The 19,536-nt window shown below is 35.0% G+C and overlaps 2 protein-coding genes across 3 annotated transcripts; both read left to right on the top strand.

Annotated features, from left to right (window-relative positions):
* The first annotated feature begins 1,302 nt into the window (after positions 1-1,302).
* Positions 1,303-3,726, top strand: LOC147532136 (3-isopropylmalate dehydratase small subunit 1-like). Its single transcript, XM_086651092.1, has 2 exons — positions 1,303-2,148; positions 3,439-3,726. The coding sequence occupies exon 1, from the start codon at positions 1,346-1,348 to the stop codon at positions 2,135-2,137; it is 792 nt and encodes a 263-aa protein (XP_086507218.1). The 5' UTR covers positions 1,303-1,345; the 3' UTR covers positions 2,138-2,148; positions 3,439-3,726.
* Positions 3,727-10,134: 6,408 nt separating this feature from the next.
* LOC147532135 (uncharacterized) lies at positions 10,135-18,461 on the top strand. 2 transcript variants are annotated; one of them, XM_086651090.1, is made up of 13 exons: positions 10,135-10,280; positions 10,486-10,613; positions 10,789-10,851; positions 11,099-11,220; positions 12,301-12,413; positions 12,511-13,318; positions 15,264-15,995; positions 16,295-16,513; positions 16,599-16,694; positions 16,792-16,986; positions 17,141-17,254; positions 17,481-17,859; positions 18,345-18,461. In XM_086651090.1, the coding sequence occupies exons 1-12, from the start codon at positions 10,183-10,185 to the stop codon at positions 17,739-17,741; spliced, it is 2,949 nt and encodes a 982-aa protein (XP_086507216.1). In that variant the 5' UTR covers positions 10,135-10,182; the 3' UTR covers positions 17,742-17,859; positions 18,345-18,461. The 2 variants fall into 2 exon arrangements, with proteins under 2 accessions (XP_086507216.1, XP_086507217.1); XM_086651091.1 differs by having other exon boundaries at positions 17,481-17,888.
* Positions 18,462-19,536: the final 1,075 nt, after the last annotated feature.

Here is a 19,536-nt window from a genome sequence, read left to right as displayed (position 1 = left end):
ATATGTATTAATTACATAATACATGTTATTTCACTTAAGAGTCCCAAAAGGTGATCTAATCGATTTATACATTATGGACCATAAAATATCAGTTTAAAGTGTGGGGATCATATTAACAATATGTCATGTGTAGAGCCCCCAAAAATAATTATCAAAGAATTACTTGGATAACTGCTAGTAACCACTTAGGCAGTTCCCCTTTTATTTAGGGCAAATCCCTAAACTAGAGGAGAGATACGTGATTTTCCCAACTCCCATTTTTGAGAAATCAGAAACAACGTCTAAGGTTTAGAAGATCTTGTCCAAATCATAAGGGTAACACAGAAATCTCTGTATCTTCAAGCTATGGATTCGGGTTTCATCAGTTTCTCTCCTACATATTATAATCATAACTTAAAAATTTTCTGAGGCACAATGAGCCGTATGACATATATGGGTTAGACTTATTTTCTAACGCACAATGAGATTAGAAGACCAACCGAAGTGCTAAATTATTTGAAAGATATAAAGAGGTGTTACCCAGATGCATGAGTTGCTTCCAGAATTTTGTTAGAACTACCTGTCATCGTTGCTTCTGCAGAAAGAAGTTTGTCAAAGTTGAAGTTGGTTAAGTCTTACATTCCATTTACTATGTCACAAGAAAGCTTAAATGGGTTGGCTATTTTCCTATTGAGAAAGATATAGCCGACACGTTTGACTATTCAACAAATAATAGTGATTTTGCATCTAAAAATGTAAGAAGAACAATGTTCAAGTGATTGTAATTGTCATCACTTTTTTGTTACATAAATATAATGAAAACATTTACGATACTTATATGTTTCAAAAAAAAAATATTACGATACTTATAAGTTTTTGCAATAATTTTTACTGTTTTCCATAATTGAAGGGGCCACATTTTGTAAGCTCGCTTTGGGCCACCCAAAACTCAGGGCCGCCCCTGGGGTGTATATCAAAAGTTTTGAAAAAGTGGGGGTGTAGTGCTAATATTCATATAATAGTGGGGGTGTATGTCAAATTCTCCCTTTCTGTAAACTTCTCTATCTCTCTCTACATACTCACATTTTTCCCGCTTCTAGACCCGACGTTATCTTCGTATATTCTCTCATACTCATCTCCTTTAGTTTTGAAATTTGTAGCGCCTATAGAATACCCCAAAAGTGTCATCTATTTCTTCTTAAGCTCAGGCCTCAGTTCTAACTCAAGCCCAATTAAATGCCTCAAGAGAAAGCCCAAAATGAAGTCCAACCTCAAGCCCAGGACAAATCATTTTCCTCTTCAAAGTCTTCTTCCACTGTATCGTGTCTGATTTAGAGAGAGAGAGAGAGACTGTGTTCTTGGAGCAATGACAATGGCGGCGGGTATAGCAGCAACAATTCCGAACCACCACCCAACTTTCTCTTCCTCGATAAAACAATCACCACTTCTCTCTTTCCGATCATTAACTCAAAACCTCAGATTCCCATCCGCCGTCACAACAACCACCACCACTCCTTTGATCAAACCCCATCATTTCAACCACTCCTCCTCCTCTTGGGTTCCTATCCGCGCAACCACAAATACAACACCACCAACCACCACAACCAACACTTTCCACGGCGTTTGTTACGTCCTAGGCGACAACATTGACACTGATCAAATCATCCCAGCAGAATACCTAACCCTAGTCCCATCAAACCCAGACGAATACAAAAAACTCGGTTCTTATGCCCTAATCGGTCTCCCATCTTCAATCTACAAAACAAAATTCATAGAATCCGGTGAATTCAAATCAAAATACTCAATCATAATCGCCGGAGACAATTTCGGTTGTGGATCATCAAGAGAACACGCTCCGGTTGCTCTTGGTGCTTCTGGTGTTAAAGCCATTGTTGCTGAAACTTATGCTAGAATTTTTTTTAGGAATTCAGTTGCTACTGGTGAAGTTTATCCATTGGAATCAGAAGTTCGTTTATGTGATGAATGTTCAACTGGTGATGTTATTACAATTGAATTAAGTGAAAATCTTTTGATTAATCATTCAACTGGGAATGAATATAAGTTGAAACCAATTGGTGATGCTGGTCCTGTTATTGATGCTGGTGGAATTTTTGCTTATGCTAGGAAATCTGGGATGATACCAACTCTTGCTTCTTAAACCCTAAAAAGGTTAAATTTTTTCAACTTTTTTTCTTTAGATTCTAATGTGGGTATAATGATTGTTTCTTCTTTTTCGAAATATGATTGGTTTTAGAAGATTGGGTTTGTTTATTTGAGTAGGGTTTATAAATACTTGTTCTTTTTGAAAGTATGGAAGTATTTCGACACTGTGAGACTAGGGTTCGAATCTTACGGTTGATTTGCATGTGATTACTACTAACATGGCATATTGTGAAACTGAAATTGCTTTTGTGGTATCATATGTTGCTTTCCATTGTGGAGCGGGTATAGGGTTTAACCCTCGGTGGTAATGCTGTTGGTCTCGTGTTAAAAATATTTTGACATTGACCAAAAAAACATCGTTATGTCTCCTTTCATCTCATTTGTTATTGTTTTGTCAGTTTTGAACTTACGTTGCCCATTGTGACTGGAAGTTTTGTATTGAAGAAAATTGATGGTTTTGTGACACAGAAATTTACCTGTGTATTTTTCTAGTTGTCTATATTTCTCGTTTGGAGGTGTACTCAAATTGAATAATTAAGCAGCATGTGTAAATATTGAACTACATTACTCCATTTATAAGCGTTTGCAAGCAAATGAAAAGGTCAATATTGACTGAACAATGATCTGTTCATTATGAACGCGAGTAGTTCATTGAATTATTGTGGTAGGATTAGGGTCATGGCTGAAAATTACTGTAGAATCATTAGAAATTAAGATTTTGTTTGTTTTTTTTCTTTGTCTGAATTTGAATTGTCTGAATCGTGTTACAATTTAGAACGTTAGATTTTCAATCTAAATTTTAATGTCTGAATTTTTATTTCGACTCTTATACCCTTACAAGTAAATTAACTCCAATTACACATCTTTCTATCACAAGCATATTATTATCAAAATTTGAAATTCAACTCTACTTCCACTTAACACTTGTCTGATTCATCTAATTATCAATCCCATTGCTGTTTTGTTCTGTTTGATATCCTCTTTTATAAAGAAACCATACAAAATCAGTGACTTTGCAAGCTTGAAAAGTGGAGGTCTAGGTCAAGAACATTGACTGGTGTGTTTGATGGGGATATATCCTCCTCCTCTGCTCGACAGAGTTTGTCGTCGAGCTTAAACTGCATTGATTCTTTTTAGCAATCATCATCCTTCCAAACTCATAATCTCTTTTTGTAGTAATTTGTGGTGTAGATATTTCCACCGAAACTGAGATTTCATTCCTTTCTACTGGTAACACCGGAAACTTTATTTGGGACTAAAACATTTTTCACCTATATCTGTATGATGTTGTTGCAGGTTGCTGCCTAGAAATGGAGCAAGTAGTTGTGGGTGCTTGACAATTGAAAGAAAACCGAGTTAGTTCTCTCTCTCTCTTGTAGACGATAGTTTGGTTCTTGTTCTCAGTTTGCAGTGTAATTAGAATATAACCGTGTATTGGATCTGTTCGGAGATATTAATATTAGTCTTTCAGAGGATTATGAGTTGTTGAATTTGCAGAATAATGTCAATGTTTAAGTTCTCATGTGTGTAATTGTACTGTTACTGTCTGGCTTATTATATTATAGAAGTATTTAAATTTGTATCTAGGAAATCATAAGTTACTTGTGTGATTTAAAAACTCCGCGAATTTCACTTTGTTCTATAATCACCCACTCAACACAAGTTAGCACAACTGTTTCTGAATTGCTGTTGATACTCACTCATTGATACAACTTCATCACTAGAAACTTATTCAATACCAGCAACATTATCCTGATTTTGGCATCTAGGGCCACAAAGTCCAGCTTCAGGACTAGGCTACTTCAGGAGGAAGAATAGGCATTCTATAATGTTGGCATTGGCTGAATGGGTCTTGTATGCGCCCTAAATCGAGGACAATGTAGCTGGTAAGGCAAGCGGAAGTGGTTTTCATATGTACCGGGTCATAGGAGGGCTCTCCTGGACGATGGTTGATAACGGTAGCTAGAAGACTGATGTAGTCAGTTCGGTGTATGTATGCTTAGGAAGACCTTCGGACTTTTGCATAGTGGCTGGCTAGATATTTTGGTTCAGAAGCCCAGAGTGGCCATATCCAAATATCTCTTAGGTACTTGAAACTGGGGGTCTTTAATGAATCCAGATTCACAATAAAAGATGGATTCAACACAGGTTCAAAATAAAATTCAAAAACAGAAAATTATGTGAATTTGGTTTCTAATCAAAGACCTGGTGATCAAAAAATCTAAATTGATTTCTCTTCCAATTATATAACTCAAAGTTTTTCTGATTTCAAAACCCAAGATGCTCAAGAGAACAGAGCTAAGAATTAATCAATCAAAGGTATACGAGAAACCGGAGTAATCTACAAGAGAACTCATTTCCAAGTCCAGCAACAAATTCAGTGAATGTTTATTACCGAATCTTGGATCTGCATCATTAAGTTTTAGTTTTGTGCTCCAATTGATTTCACATGCGGAATTCCTTCTAGTGGTAATGGTAGATTGTTTGTGATCCTACCGTTATTGATTTCTAGTGAATTAAGAAGTCCCACAATGATCATCAAAACTACACAAATATCTTCAAAATTTTCAGATCCATAGTTTAAACAAATGTTTATTGATCTGCATACTTTTCTCAAAAAAATCAATAATATTCATTCATCCTCAGCCAGTGACAAACTTTAATGGGAGCACTTTTGTACGAAGGAAAAAAAAGCGGGTAGCAAATAAAGTTTGAAATAATTTATTTATAAAATATAATAAATTGTGAATGAATTGAAGCTTAACATATAACATTGCTATATAACTGGCTCGACTTTTTTTCGTTCTCCGATTCATACATGCGTTTAGTTTCACTAAGTATTATTCTGGAACTGAAGAAAAGAAAAGCATAGCTTCTAGGACAAAGACTTAAAAATTAGATTCTTTTTACTTAGTAGAGATGGATCTGGTTTGCGAGATTCTTGAAAATCAATAATTAGAAAAACAATGCTACAAGAGAGAGTTTAGTCAGTTGATGTTCATGTTGATACGACAGGAACTGTCGCAAGTGAAACGCCTTCAAAAACAATAGTAAGTAATAAGATTAAGGAGATTGATGAGGGTCAACAAGTTGGTGAATTTACGGAACTTTGTGGGCAGGCCTGGATGAGGAGGACATATCTCTGTTCTCTGACGACTTTTATGTCAGAGTTTAAGGATGGTAAAGTTTTATGAGGATTCTAGTGTTAGAAAAGCCAGTGTGGAGGCGGAAAATGGTAAAAAGGGATGATGAAATTTCAAATGTTTCTTTTACATTTTGGCGAAAATAAGGTATTTGGTAAACTGCGTCAATGAGAAGATAAATCTGATTGTAAGGTTTGCAGTGGTTTTTTCGACAATTTACAATGGTTTGTAAACAACTTGTAGTGGTTTGCAAATAATATGCAAACCATGTACGAATGTTTTGCAAGAAATTTGCAGTGGTTGACAAATAATTTGTAATGATTTGCAAATCATTTACAAATGTTTTGCGATACTTTGCAATAGTCTGCGCCAGAGGTGCAAGAGTTTGCAGTGGTTTGCTAAAAGATCGCATAATAATTAACTTTATTAACGTTGCATTGTATAGGGGGCACATTAGTCATTTTTATAAATATATTAGTTTAGGTGTCGTTTGGCAACACTAAAATAAGTTACTTTTTGACTTATTTAAGTAAAAAAATAGAAAAGTTAATTTGGTAGTGAAGTAAAATCGACTTTTTTTAAGTCGAAAATTAACTTTTTTCTGAAGTTAATTTTTTTAACTTCTGACTTCAAGTTGAAGTCATTCTAGAGACGGAACGACCGAAATATTTCGTGCGCCCACGGGAAAGGGAAATTTGTGTTTTTGGAGGGAACAACAAAAATCACCCCAATTTATTTTGTTGAAACTCTAGGTTATTTTTCAGTAGATTTCCTCTCCTTTTCTTCTTCATTACTTCAATCATCTCAAGATCTTCAAAACATTGCAAGTTATTGCAGGTAAGTCTCTCTCCATTTCTCATTTTCTCTCTCTAAATCAAAGTTAAGAAACTTATATTGTTTTCATTGATTAGATCTATCTCTTATTTTCCCTCTCTATATGAAGTTGTGAAAGATATTTTATTTATTTGTTAAAAATATTGCTTCTGAAATCTTTTCCCCTATTTTTGTTATTGAGATTTTACTTATCATAATTGTTGTAGAGATTTTTCTTTTTCATGTTGTTCTTGAATCTATAATTGCTAATTATGTTGATGATGTTGGATTAAGAGATAAATTATTATGTCTTTTGTTTCTAGATCAATTCTGTGTATGTGAAAGAGGGTTGTAGTAGTAGTAGTAGTCTAGGAAAGAGAGAGTTGTAGTAGTAGTAGTGAGAATTATGTCTCATTATAATCTGAATTTATTTTACGTAAAATAAACAATGATAAGAAGAATAAAGTAAATTGTGAGAAAATTACGCCAAAAATATAAAAGTTGTTGCCAAACTGACTTTTTGACTTATAAGTAAGTGTTTTGCCAAACTAACTTTTGACTTTTTTAAAGTAAAATAACTTCTACTACAAGTTAAAGTACTTTTACTTTTTGTTGCCAAACGACCTCTTAATATGGTTGCATTGCAATTTTTTATTTTTTAAAAGTTGATGTCATGGTTAATTTTTTTTAAATAGCGGGCGAGGAGGGAATTTTAACCAAAATACAAATATGAGTTTTTAACCAATCAAAATATATATATATATATATATGTGAATTTTAACCAAACAAAATACAAATGTGAATTTTGACCAAACAAAATATAAATTTTCTACAGTTTTAGTGTTTTCACATTCCAATGTAGGTATTCCTTACCTCAGATCTGCGGGTAAATTCTTTTTCCATGGTCAGATCTTTTATGACTTTCTTATTTTTTTTTTGTATCAAATCTAAAAAGAAGTCTAAACCAGATCTGCAGGTAATCCCAAATACGAAATTATTGAGTAAGAAAGATTAGTAGTCGCTTTACTTCGTTTGATTTGGTGGTTTCCTTCAAGTATTTTATTTGAAGACTTCGAAAAGTTTGTCGATCTGACACTTTAATTAAGGATTTTCTTTTTTATGATGCTGAAATGGATCTTCCCTATCATATCACTTATTATTTACTTATGCTGATCGTTGTTGATTAATCTACAACTTCCAATTCAGATTTGGCTACAACGATCAAGAAAAAAGAAAGAGCACCAAAAGAAGATTGTACAACATCTTATTAAATCAGGAGGACACCATCTTATTCACTCAACAACCTCGTCTTGGTTCATCGTTCTTACATATACTTATGTATAATAAAGTTTAAGACGTTTGGGAACTTTTCATTTTGTGACATTTAGGGTCTTTTTATTTTGTTATTGTAATGCCGTACTCATTTAAGATTCATATTGTAATTTACTTTTGTAAGTCTCCTATTGTAATTTACTTTTGTAAGTCTCATGTTGTACTCAAAAGGAATCAAAATTCTCAAAACCATGTCAACTGTATAGGATAAAATCCCTACATATGAATGAAAATTCAGGTGTAACTAAGAAAAATTTTGTTACCGCTAATAATTCATGATATTTAGAATTTTATTTAATATTTCATTTGATGTAGACCGTTTATTATCGTGGTTAAACCTAGACAAATCAAAATGTAAGAGTGTAAACCAAGATTTAAGTCATTTTTAGTAAATCAGTTCTTCATAAATCTATATTTATAAAAATTGAAATATATGACAACAAAATAATATTTTGAGTTTAGGTTTATGAAAGTTTAATATTTTCATATTCAAATTTTAGATTTATGGATAAAAAGTATATCGTTTGTGTTATGCGGAGGGGGGCTATTATAGTTTGGCATTGGGCCTCCAAGTTTTTAGGGACACTCCTAGAGACTGGACATCTAAGATTCGGTGAATCAGATTTTTCCATCCGACGCCCCTAACCAAAACATTTGATCACCCACTATGGGAATTACCCATTTTTGTAACAATTTGGCCCCGTTTGGTTCCGCTTAAAAAAAGCTTTAGCATATTTTCAGCGCTTATTGAAAATTTTGCGCGTTTGGTTCAAAAAAGCTGTAGCTTATGTTAAGCTAGAAAAGCCCATTTTCTCCAAAACGCAGAAGCCACAATTTTGTGGCTTTTATATACCTGCTTATTAAAAGCTAGCTATGAAAATAAAATATTTATCTTTTTTGACACCATCAAAAAACATCCACCACTATCACGACCACCCCACCACCTCTGCCACCACAATCACTTCACCCCACCTTTGACCATCACCCCACCACCTCTGCCACCATTCCACCACCATCACCAACACTTCACAACTTCCATACCACCTCCGACACAACTCCATCACCACCGCTCTACCATTTTCACCGCAACTCCACCACAACCACAATTACTCTACAACCATCAAATTTTTTTTACAACCACTCCACCACCTTCGCCACCACTCTAGCACCATCACCGACGCTTCACCATCTCCCCTGCAACTCCACGACCTCCGACGTAACTTCGCCTTCGGTGTAACTCCATCACCACCACTTCAGATTCGCCCCAACTCCACCACCATCACAACCACTTCACCACCATCGCCACAAATCGACCACTCCGCCAACACTCTATACCACCTCCACCAACACCATTTCACTACTGTCGTTGCAACTTTACCCCCTTACCACCAACACCCCATCCATTCTACCACCACCATCACTACCGTAACTCTGCCACCATTAAGCACCACCATAACACATCCATCACCATTGAGCACAATCACCATTAAGTCTGTCAATGGATATCCGAATATTCGACATCTGGTTCGCATCCGTGTTCGAATTTTAAAAAAATATCTGAAATTTCGAATATCGGATACGGATTCGGATATTCCTTATCGGATATCGGATACGGATACACTGATATTCGATCCGATAAATATCCGTATCCGATAAGTAATATAAGAAAATAATAAAAATTTAAATTTATTCATAATAATATATAAAATGTATGGCTGAGATTTATTATTTAGATCTAATGGTTAAAAATTTATAGGAAAAATTTGAAATTTTGTTAAAGTTTCGGATATCGGATATTATCCGATATCCCTTAATATTATCGGATTCAGATATTAATTTATAATATCCGTCGGATAATTATCGGATACGGATATTCGGATAGCTTATCGAGTTCAGATACAGATATGCCTATATCCGTTCCGATAAGCTACGGTTTACAGGCCTAATCACCACTACATAAGGTTCAAATTTTGATCTTTATGTGTTTATGAAAAATAAAAAAAAATTCTATTATTTTATTTTAGTTTTTAATATTTATATATTTTTTATTAATATAATGATATAAGCATATTATTTAATAACAATAATACGAAAATTACATTTTTTTACTAAATGTCACATCCTAGCTTTTTAAGATATAAAAGCACCTTTTATGTAGCGTACCAAACGACTCGGACAATTTTTTTTTACCAAATTATACATCGGGTTCTTGAAATATTAACAACTATATTCTATAGATACTCATTTTTCTCTAGGTTCAAGGACAAGACGGTTGAATAGTACCCAGACTTGCCTGTATCTGTACTAATTAAACCTAGGGAGATGCCAGAGTTACAAAAGATTTTGACAAAAGAAAGTTCGCAGCTGATGTGGCGGTTGTGATATTCATCTCTCAACGGCCTAGATTTGGTCAAAGTTTCAAACTACAACCGCCACATCAGCTGAGAACTATCTTTTGTCAAAATCTTTTGTAACTTTAGCATTTCCCTTAAACCTAACACAGATTAGGTCTAGTTCAAGTGCACTCAGACTGCCCCAGTACGTGGGAGCACTAAGAATGAGGAGGGCGAAGAGTAAAAAGGAGAAGGACCTATAGACGCACCCTGTCCCGATTTTTAGTCGACGGAGGTAATCAGAATTTTTAAAGTGGGTGCGTACTACGCCTTCCATCTCCTTTTCTTTGGTGGACCTTCCACACCAAGCAGACTTTCAGTTTCTCTCAGATTTACTCTGAGAACAGAGAAAAATCGACATGGCTATGGTGATTAGGGTTTTCCTTCTCCTTCTTCTCTCCTTCTATGCAATCCCAAGCTTTGCTATCTATGAAGATCAAGTAGGTCTAGCCGATTGGTACGTTACTTCCTCACAAGATATTCTGATTCAATTTCTTCTCTAATAACTACTCTGAATCTCAGTTTTTCTTTTTTTACTAGATTCCGATTCTAGTACTCATTAATTCGAAATCACTTATTCGATCAATCTACCAGTACTTTTCAGTTGGATTTCTCTGAATTTTCAGATATTTTTAAGATCTTGTTAATTTTGATTGTTTTAGGCATCAGAAATATATAGGGAAAGTAAAGCAAGCGGTATTTCATACTCAAAAAGCTGGAAGAAAGCGAGTAATAGTTTCTACGGAGGAGAATGTGATTGCTTCTTTGGATCTTCGAAGAGGAGATATATGTATGCTTATTATTTTCTGCTGGAAGTTGTGATTTTTGACTAGTTTTTTTTTTTTTTAATTTGTGATGATGTTCATATTCGAATTGCCCTAGTTTAATAAGTCTGATAACAGTTATAAGATTGTATTTTCTTTAAGTGGATTTCAGTTCAGTGAACTGTTTTTGTGTGATTGCAGTTTGGAGGCATGTCCTTGGTAGCAATGATGTTATTGATCAATTCGATATCGCATTTGGAAAATGTAATTATCTTTAAAACTTTTCATTATCGTTCCCAACTTCCTATTCTCTTTTGTTAATCATTACCGGCTAAGTATAAGTGACAATTTTTAGTAAGAAAGTGCATAGATATAATTCTTTCGAAGTTTACTTAATTATCAGTTTCGCTTTAGCTCTATTACTTGTTCTAATCTATGTATGAATAGCAATCATAGATGGACTCTTGCATTTCGAAGAACAGAAACTTGACGATTGGTTTACTACTTTCAGATGTTGTTACCCTTTCATCAGGAGGTAGCGTTTTAAGAGCGTGGAATCTTCCCGATGGACAGATGGTATGGGAGTCTCACCTTCAAGGTTCTACGCCCTCAAAGTCTTTGTTATCAATACAGGTAAGAGATAAACTTTTGCTTTCCTATGTTCTCTTTTTTTATCTTAGATTTGTTAACATAGTTGTATGTCTCGTACTATTGTAGCATATAAATTAGGAGACTTCAATTTTATGTTTGAAAGGCAAGCATTAGGGTGAGGACGGCTTGAAGCGCTCTTTTGAGACTTGAGAGGTTTCTGGTGGTCTTTTTTTGAGCGCTTAAGCATTTTCAACTAAGAATCTTCCTTACCTTGCATGATGATTTAGCCTGCTCGATTTTATTGCCTTAATTAAAAAATGACAGATTGTTGGTTTTTCGTATTTGCTTGCGTTTGTGTCAAACATTATTTTACTTGTAAATAGTAATCTGTAGTATATTTGTTAAGGCTCTTTCTTTTGCCAAAGAGTAAATAATATAGGCCAGATGAGACCAATGTAAGGAACATCTAGAGGGAACCCTAATTATCACTTTATTGCTTTGGTAGGCTAAGTATGATATGCTTGATGTTGATTATAATTGACATATAGGTGTGGAGAAAACATCTATTTTACAATCAGGAACTAAAGATGAAGTCTTAAATTTCCGGAAGCGACTTATTCTGATGTCGCACTTATTAGCCGCAAGAGGTTCTTAGCCTTACCTCGCTAGCACCTCATACGACATAGCTTTGATGGTCATAACTATGTTATGTTACTTAGCCTATGAAGTCTGAGAGACTTGAGGCCCATTACTCTTGGTCAAATACACACAAGATATTCCCAACAATTTTAGTTGTTTGGGGTTATGAGCTCAGTCAGGATGGTATCTTGTTTCGGTTGAGTGTTTCTTGTTTATAATTTAATAAAATCAATCCATGTTTTGTCACTAATTTAGGTGGTTTTTGAGCTTAGATTCATTGATCAGACAGGAACTTTAGTATATCATGTAATTCTTCTGATTTTCATAGAGTGCTTCTAGTCGTTTAATGTCTGTGCTATTTGTGTATATGTGTTTGTGTGGATCTGTTTATCGGCAATTTATGTTTTTTTCAGAAACTGTTCATGGATCTAAGTAGTTAAATGAAATAAAAGATTATTACTTGACATTTTTTAATTTCTGAAGGCAAGCTTGAAGATAAACAATGACAACACAGTTCTTGTTTTCGGGAAAGGGTGTTTGCATGCTGTATCGAGCATAGACGGTGCTGTTATTTGGAGGAAAGAGTTGACTGAGAGGTTAACAAAATTTGAATTATCTTTTGGTGTTCTTATCCACTATACGTTAAGTTGCTTCAGTGTCATGTTACTCATCTATCTCGTACTGTCTTTGCAGCTTGGAGATTAAGCAAGTTACTCATCACCCTGACAGTGATACCATATCTGCTGTAGGATTTGTTGGTTCATCAGAGTTTGTTAGGTATCAGATTGATGGTAAAAGTGGTGAGGTAGTAAAACACAACAAAGAAAACTTTCCTGGTGGTTTTTCCGGGGAATTGTCATTTATTTCCGACGACTTACTGGTGGCATTAGATACTAGCAGGTCAACTTTAGTGTCAATAAGCTTTGGGGATGGTGGATTTAGCTTTCACCAGACTCACATTTCAGATCTTATTGAGAATTCTTCCGGGACGGTCACAATATTGCCTTCAAAGTTTACAGGCATGGTTGCTCTAAGAATCAATTCAGTTATAGTCTTTGTAAGAGTTACAGGTGTTGACAAACTTTCTGTGGTAGAGAAAATAAGTTACCCAGCAGCTATTAGTGACCCCCTCTCCTTTTCGGAGGGAGAACAAGCTTTTGCATTTGTTGAAAATGGTGAAAGTGAGATTGGTATCACAGTGAAACATGCTAATGACTGGAGTAATGATCTGCTTAAAGAAAGAATTAGAATGGACCAGCAAAGAGGGTACGTGGAGAAGGTTTTCATAAATAATTATATCAGAACAGACAGGAGCTATGGGTTTAGAGCCTTGATTGTCATGGAAGATCATTCACTTTTGTTGCTACAACAAGGTGAGATTGTCTGGAAGAGGGAGGATGGGCTTGCTTCTATTGTAAACATGGCAACTGCCGAACTTCCTGTGGAAAAGGATGGTGTATCTGTCTCAAAGGTGGAGCACAGCCTATTTGAATGGCTCAAGGTGTGACTCTATCTTCCTCACTACTGCCTTTTGTTGAAAAATTAAGCTAGTGAAATTGATAATTCTGAAAGGGGCCTATACTTCTTAAATGCCATGACTAACAGTATGTTAGTTTATTTTCAAGGGAATGGCCTTCTCGGCATATCAACTATTTCCTGCAAATTTTGTAAAATGTTATTAGGAATAATCCTCTTACCAAGCGTTCTTGATCTCTCTGCACCCCAAGGAGTCTTTGTGAAGTAAAAAAGTTCATGTTTCTTTGAGTAAAAAATAATGTTTGGAGCACAATTAGCTCTAAAATCGAATTGCGTAGATCTTTCAAGGCACGCGACTTTTTCTGTGACCATGAGGTCCATAATAACCGACCAGATGACAAATTCTTATGGATATTCAAGACTGAACCCAGCCTAAATAAAGAATATTATGGGTTGGCTGCTAAATCAGAGACCTTGGGATCAACCAAAATTTGGATATATTTAAAATAATAAGATGAGTTTTTAGTTGACTGTCTTTAGAGCAGACCCAGCACAGAGAGCTCCAGCAAGTAGACCAAATTCTTTGCACTTTTAAGCAAGTAAAAAATTCAACTCCCCTCACTGATTACGTTGAGGTGTCTCGGTTAAAACTAGAAAGACTCTATGTCTTACCATGTTTTCTAAGGGCATAGGGGAGCACAATGTTATTATACACATTCTGCTGAGATAATCTTGTATGGACACTAGGTTGTATCGTGTATAGGTATCACTTAACACATTTTAATGAAGTTTCAAAATCTTTTTGTTGCTATTTTTGTCCAATGTCTTGCTATGGTGTGAATTCACATAAAGTGAAGGTCTGTTCTTGACCTAAGTCGATTATGTAGTGTTTCTCACTCGAGTTACTTATAACAGAAGTTGCCAAGTATGCCGTTTTCTGTTGGAATCTAAATCGTGTACATTTAATTAGTGGTGTCAAAATCGTCCGATTCGCGATTCAGATCGCACGATCTGAATCGGATCGGACTGAAATCGATCCAAAACTGAGTCAAATCGCATTTAAGCAAGAATCGTGCGATTTTTACTTGGAATCGCACCCTAAATCATGAATCGTGGGATTCAAATTGAATCCCACGATTCAAGTGAACTTGAAGAAAATGGGAGATGAAGTATTTAGGGTTTTACAACTTCTAACCTTGTTGAAGCTGAATGAAAAGAAAGTACATGGTCCATATTTCATCTTCTTATTTTCAGTTTTACTTCTTCTTCTTGCTCATAATCTGGTTTCTTTTCTGTTCTGGTGTCTTCTATTTTGATGTTCAGAGAGAGAAAATCAGAGATAAGGGTTGTAGAGAGAGAGAGAAACAAGAGAGACTTAATGTGATTCTCTCTCACCATATTTTCTTATGACCTTCTGGTCTCTCCCTCTTAGACCCTTCACCTTCTAGCCCCAAATAGTGTATAGGGAAAAGACATGGTCAACTGGTCTTTGAAAAAAAGTTTTAGTTGTTAAAAGACTGTATTAAATGTAAATTCAAAATTAATAGGGATAATAAATTAGGTTAGTTGGGATATATAAATCTATACATAATTATGTTTATTACTTAACTATATGTTTAGTTAACTATATAGTATACACTAATATTTTGAAAAATATGGAGTATATTGTGAGAACATTACAGAAAGTAATTCCTAAAAGCCAATAAAAATGTATTATAAAATGTAATATGAAATTATTAGAACAATAAAGATTTAGTTTGATTATTAAATCTTACGATTCACGATTCGATTTAGCGATCCGATTTTTAAAAGTAGAAAACGATTCACTGTACGATTTGCGATTTGACAACATTGCATTTAATGACCTCACTTTGCAAAATGAATATCCTTTCTATGTTATCTTCCTCAAAATTGAAGGTACATGTTTTTGATAATTATTCGTACTGAAACTGGTTTTCTTTGTATTGAAGGGACATGTCCTGAAACTTAAAGGAACTTTAATGCTTGCAAGCCCTGATGACATAGTTGCTATACAAGGAATGAGGTTAAAGAACTCCGAAAGGAACAAGATGACAAGAGACCACAATGGTTTTCGGAAGCTTCTGATTGTACTCACTAAATCTGGCAAGCTTTTCGCACTGCACACTGGAGACGGACGAGTTGTGTGGTCTCTTTTGCTTCCTTCTCTTAGAAGATCAGAAGCCTGTCCCGATCCATCTTTGTTGAATATGTACCAGTGGCAGGTCCCTCATCATCATGCACTTGATTCGAATCCATCAGTTCTTGTAGTTGGTAGATGTGGGCTTAATTCCGATGCTCCGGGTGTTCTTGCTTTTGTCGATTCTTACACTGGACAGGAACTTAACTCTTCACCCCTTGCTTATTCCATAGCGGATATTATTCCACTTCCTTTTACGGATTCAACAGAGCAGCGACTTCATCTTATTATAGATGCTAATAAGCATGCACACTTATTTCCGAGAACTCCTGAAGCTCTTAAGATTTGTCAAAATGAGCTCTCAAATTTATACTGGTACTTAATTGATTCCGATGAAGATATCATAAGAGGGTATGCATTGCATAAAACTTGCAATCCTGAAGTTTTTGACGAATATTGCTTTAATACAAGAGAATTGTGGTCAATCATATTCCCCTCAGACTCAGAGAAGATTATTGCTACTGCAACTAAAAAATTAATTGAGGTTTGCGTCCACTCTTTCTATCTTATCCTCGTTCCTTTCCATTTCGTTATGTCTTTGGTTTATTTATCACAAACTTCTTTCATCTTTTATCATGAAATGTACTATTAATCCAGTCTAACCAACTACCCAGTGTGATTGATTATTTTACTCGGTTGAGGTGGTGAGTGGTACTGACAAAGATATCTTAATGTAACTTGAACCAGTACGAGATTTGATAGATTAGACATGAATACCGTATGAAGATGCATTACAACAAGAACCTTTGTTTTCCTGCTTTCTGATCTTCGTTTGTCTTCCAGGTAGTACATACTCAAGCGAAAATTGTAGATCAAGAAGCCATATACAAGTATACATCAAAATATCTTCTTTTTGTATCTACCGTTTCTCCAAAGGGTGCTGGTGATATTGGATCAGCTACTCCAGAGGAATCTTCATTAGTAGTATATCTTATCGATACCATAACTGGACGGATACTGCACCGTGTGACTCACCATGGTGCACAGGGTCCTGTTCATGCTGTAAGTAATTTTTTTCTCTCTCTTCACCTTCAGTTCTACAGATTGTTTTAGTACACGAACTTACAATAACTTCTTATGCATGAAGGTTTTTTCTGAGAATTGGGTTGTCTACCACTATTTCAACCTCAGAGCACACAGATATGAGATGTCGGTCATTGAAATCTATGATCAATCCCGCGCGGTACTTTCTAAATGAACTCTCTCCTTATTGTACTTCTCTTAATGTATCTTTTTCTCAAATTTGATTTAATCTTCCCCAAATTGGCAACCTTCCACAGGATAACAAAGACGTATTGAAACTTATAATTGGAAAACATAATCTTACTTCACCGATTTCATCATATTCTCGACCAGAGGTGATGGTCAAATCACAAACTTATTTTTTTACCCATTCCGTGAAAACAATGGCAGTATCTTCAACAGCCAAGGGTATAACTTCTAAGCAAATTCTAATTGGCACAGTTGGTGATCAGGTCAGTGAACATCCAGTGGCACTAAAAGTTAATTTACTTGGTTCTTTTGTGGTTATAAATGTAAAATTAAAAAAAACTGGTTTTATTGATAGACCGTGACTATACTCCTGCCATATTTATGGTTGGATTCACTGTTATTGAATGGAAATTACAGGTCTTGGCACTTGACAAGCGATTTCTGGATCCTCGCCGGACGCTAACTCCAACCCAAACCGAGTTAGAAGAAGGAATAGTACCTTTTTCGGATACATTACCAATCATCCCACAGGTGCGTTTTTATTTTCTCTTTCATAGTCGTCATCATATATATATATATATATATGTATAGTATAGAGATGATTCCCCCACTAGAATCTGTTGAACAGCTCCAAATTCGCCTCTGGCAACTAAATCTTTTTGTGGGATCATTTAGTTACATCCGTTTGTGATATGATTCATATCTTTGAGTACCTTCTGCGACGGTTTCCAATACTGACCAACACTTACTTTTGCAGGCTTACGTGACACATTCGCTTCAAGTGGAAGGAGTACGAGGAATAGTAACTATTCCTACCAAATTGGAATCAACTAGTCTTGTCTTTTCGTATGGAGTAGATCTTTTCTTTACCAGAATATCACCCTCACGTATCTACGATTCACTCACAGAGGATTTCAGCTATGCTCTCCTCCTAATCACAATTGTAGCACTGATTGCCGCCATCTTTGTAACGTGGGTGTTGTCTGAGAAGAAGGAACTGAAAGAGAAATGGAGGTGAAGCCCCAATATTTATTTTCCCCACCTTTTCCTCTGGATTTTGTGTTTCCTTAACTTAGTTGTTTTTTTAGATTGGTAGAATTTTTCCCCAGAATTGTAATATTACTAACTCTTAGTTTGTTAGTTCAACAAAAAAAAAACTCTTATGGTGTGTTTGGATGGCGGAATCATGAATTCGCGGATTCATGAGTCCTTGGGATTCATGATTCCACGGATTCATGAATCCAAGTAAATATTTTTTGGGTTGTTTGGCAACTAAGAATCCTATGATTTATTATTATTTGAGTATTTTTAAACGTCTTTAGAAAAAATATGATTTTTGAAAAAAATAATTATTTTGAAAAAAAATAATGATTTAGTAGAAGGAAATATTTTTTTGTTGATTTTAAGTTTGAAATTTAGGTTCATTAATCCAAAATCCTAGCAAATCCTAGGGGGTAGGGTGGGATTTTGGTCCAATACAAATTTTGGAATTAGGAATCCTTAGGATTCAAGAGTCCTAGGATTCTTGGTAGCCAAACAGACCAAGGATTCATGATTCCTACCAAATTCCACTTTTGATAGGAATCCTACTTAGGAATCCTGCAACCAAACACACCATTAGTTTGTTATCAAGCCACTTCAGATGTAGATGAGTTAGGTTGTGATGAATTAAACTCAAGACTGAGTTAAAGTCAAATGATTCAGATCAGTTATTGAATTTATTATTGGCTTCTAGTTTGGAACTGAAATTATTTAAGACACCAGACAGCATCGATATTCGTATTCTCATGGATTTTACTTCTTTTTATGCTTGACCTAAAATTTTCGAGAGAAGAGCTGGATTGCCGTTGTGATGATATTTAGAGCATCTCCAATGCAAAACTCAAAAAAAACTCTAATTGGCTTATGTGTTGAGTCTCAATTGAGATTCTCTTTCCTATGTAGCTAACTTGAGTGTCTCTAATTCAAGTCCTTCTCCAATGCAACACTCTAAAAAACTCTAATAGAGACACATGTCACACATACATTTAATAGAAAAAAGTGGTTGTGAAAGAAAGACTTTTTATTGGTCCAAAAATTAAATTTGATGACTAGGACACTTAAGACTCTCAAAAGAGATCTCAAAAATAGAGTTTCTAGTTGAGACAACTTAAAACTTAATGCTTCCACATCATCTTAAGATCTCAATTGAGTTTTGCATTGGAGAGGTTTTTTCTCAAAAAAAACTCTAAAGTCCTAGGTGGCACTTAAGATTTTAAGATTGAGTCTTGCATTGGAGATGCTCTAATTTCTTCTGTTCGTCTTCTAAACTTATTATGCCAAACATCCTAATCAAGATTCAACTAGAAACTCGGAAATTTAACAATAAAAATCATTTACAGTGCAAAACTTAATTTGGATCCTAAGATGGTGTAACAACGTTTCATTCTAAAATGTCACAATATTTAAGATTCCTCTTCAGGACATCTATGTCTACATGTACATTTTTATTATAAAAAAAAATAACTATCCATCTAGAAATGACACAGAAAACAATTTTTATGTTTATCCAATGTTGCATTAGGTATGTCTTTTGATCCTACAACAAAAAGTATTCACCTCAAGATTACTACTCACACAGTGAATAATCATGCACCCTAAAGGTTGGATGTTATGGGAGGGCTTATAGAATTCAAGAAGCACAATGGCAATTAAAAAAAGGTTGGATGTTATGGGAGGGTTTATAGAATTCAAGAAGCACAATGGCAATTAAAAAAAGGTCACACATAATTCTTCTAACACGTACTCTTGGTTTACCTAAACATTAGGAACTT

The sequence above is a fragment of the Eschscholzia californica genome, unplaced genomic scaffold, assembly GCF_041429995.1.
Source record: "Eschscholzia californica isolate CP2 unplaced genomic scaffold, dmEscCali1.0.p SCAF_6, whole genome shotgun sequence".
Lineage (NCBI taxonomy): Eukaryota > Viridiplantae > Streptophyta > Magnoliopsida > Ranunculales > Papaveraceae > Eschscholzia > Eschscholzia californica.
This window is presented reverse-complemented; position numbering and strand designations above follow the sequence as displayed.

Excerpts from the sequence above, each read along its gene's own strand:
- LOC147532136 (XM_086651092.1), top strand. The coding sequence starts at position 1,346 with ATGACAATGGCGGCGGGTATAGCAGCAACAATTCCGAACCACCACCCA.
- LOC147532135 (XM_086651090.1), top strand. The coding sequence starts at position 10,183 with ATGGCTATGGTGATTAGGGTTTTCCTTCTCCTTCTTCTCTCCTTCTAT. Across the intron at positions 10,281-10,485 it reads CAAGTAGGTCTAGCCGATTG|GCATCAGAAATATATAGGGA; the intron begins GTACGTTACTTC and ends TGATTGTTTTAG. Across the intron at positions 17,255-17,480 it reads CATTACCAATCATCCCACAG|GCTTACGTGACACATTCGCT; the intron begins GTGCGTTTTTAT and ends TTACTTTTGCAG.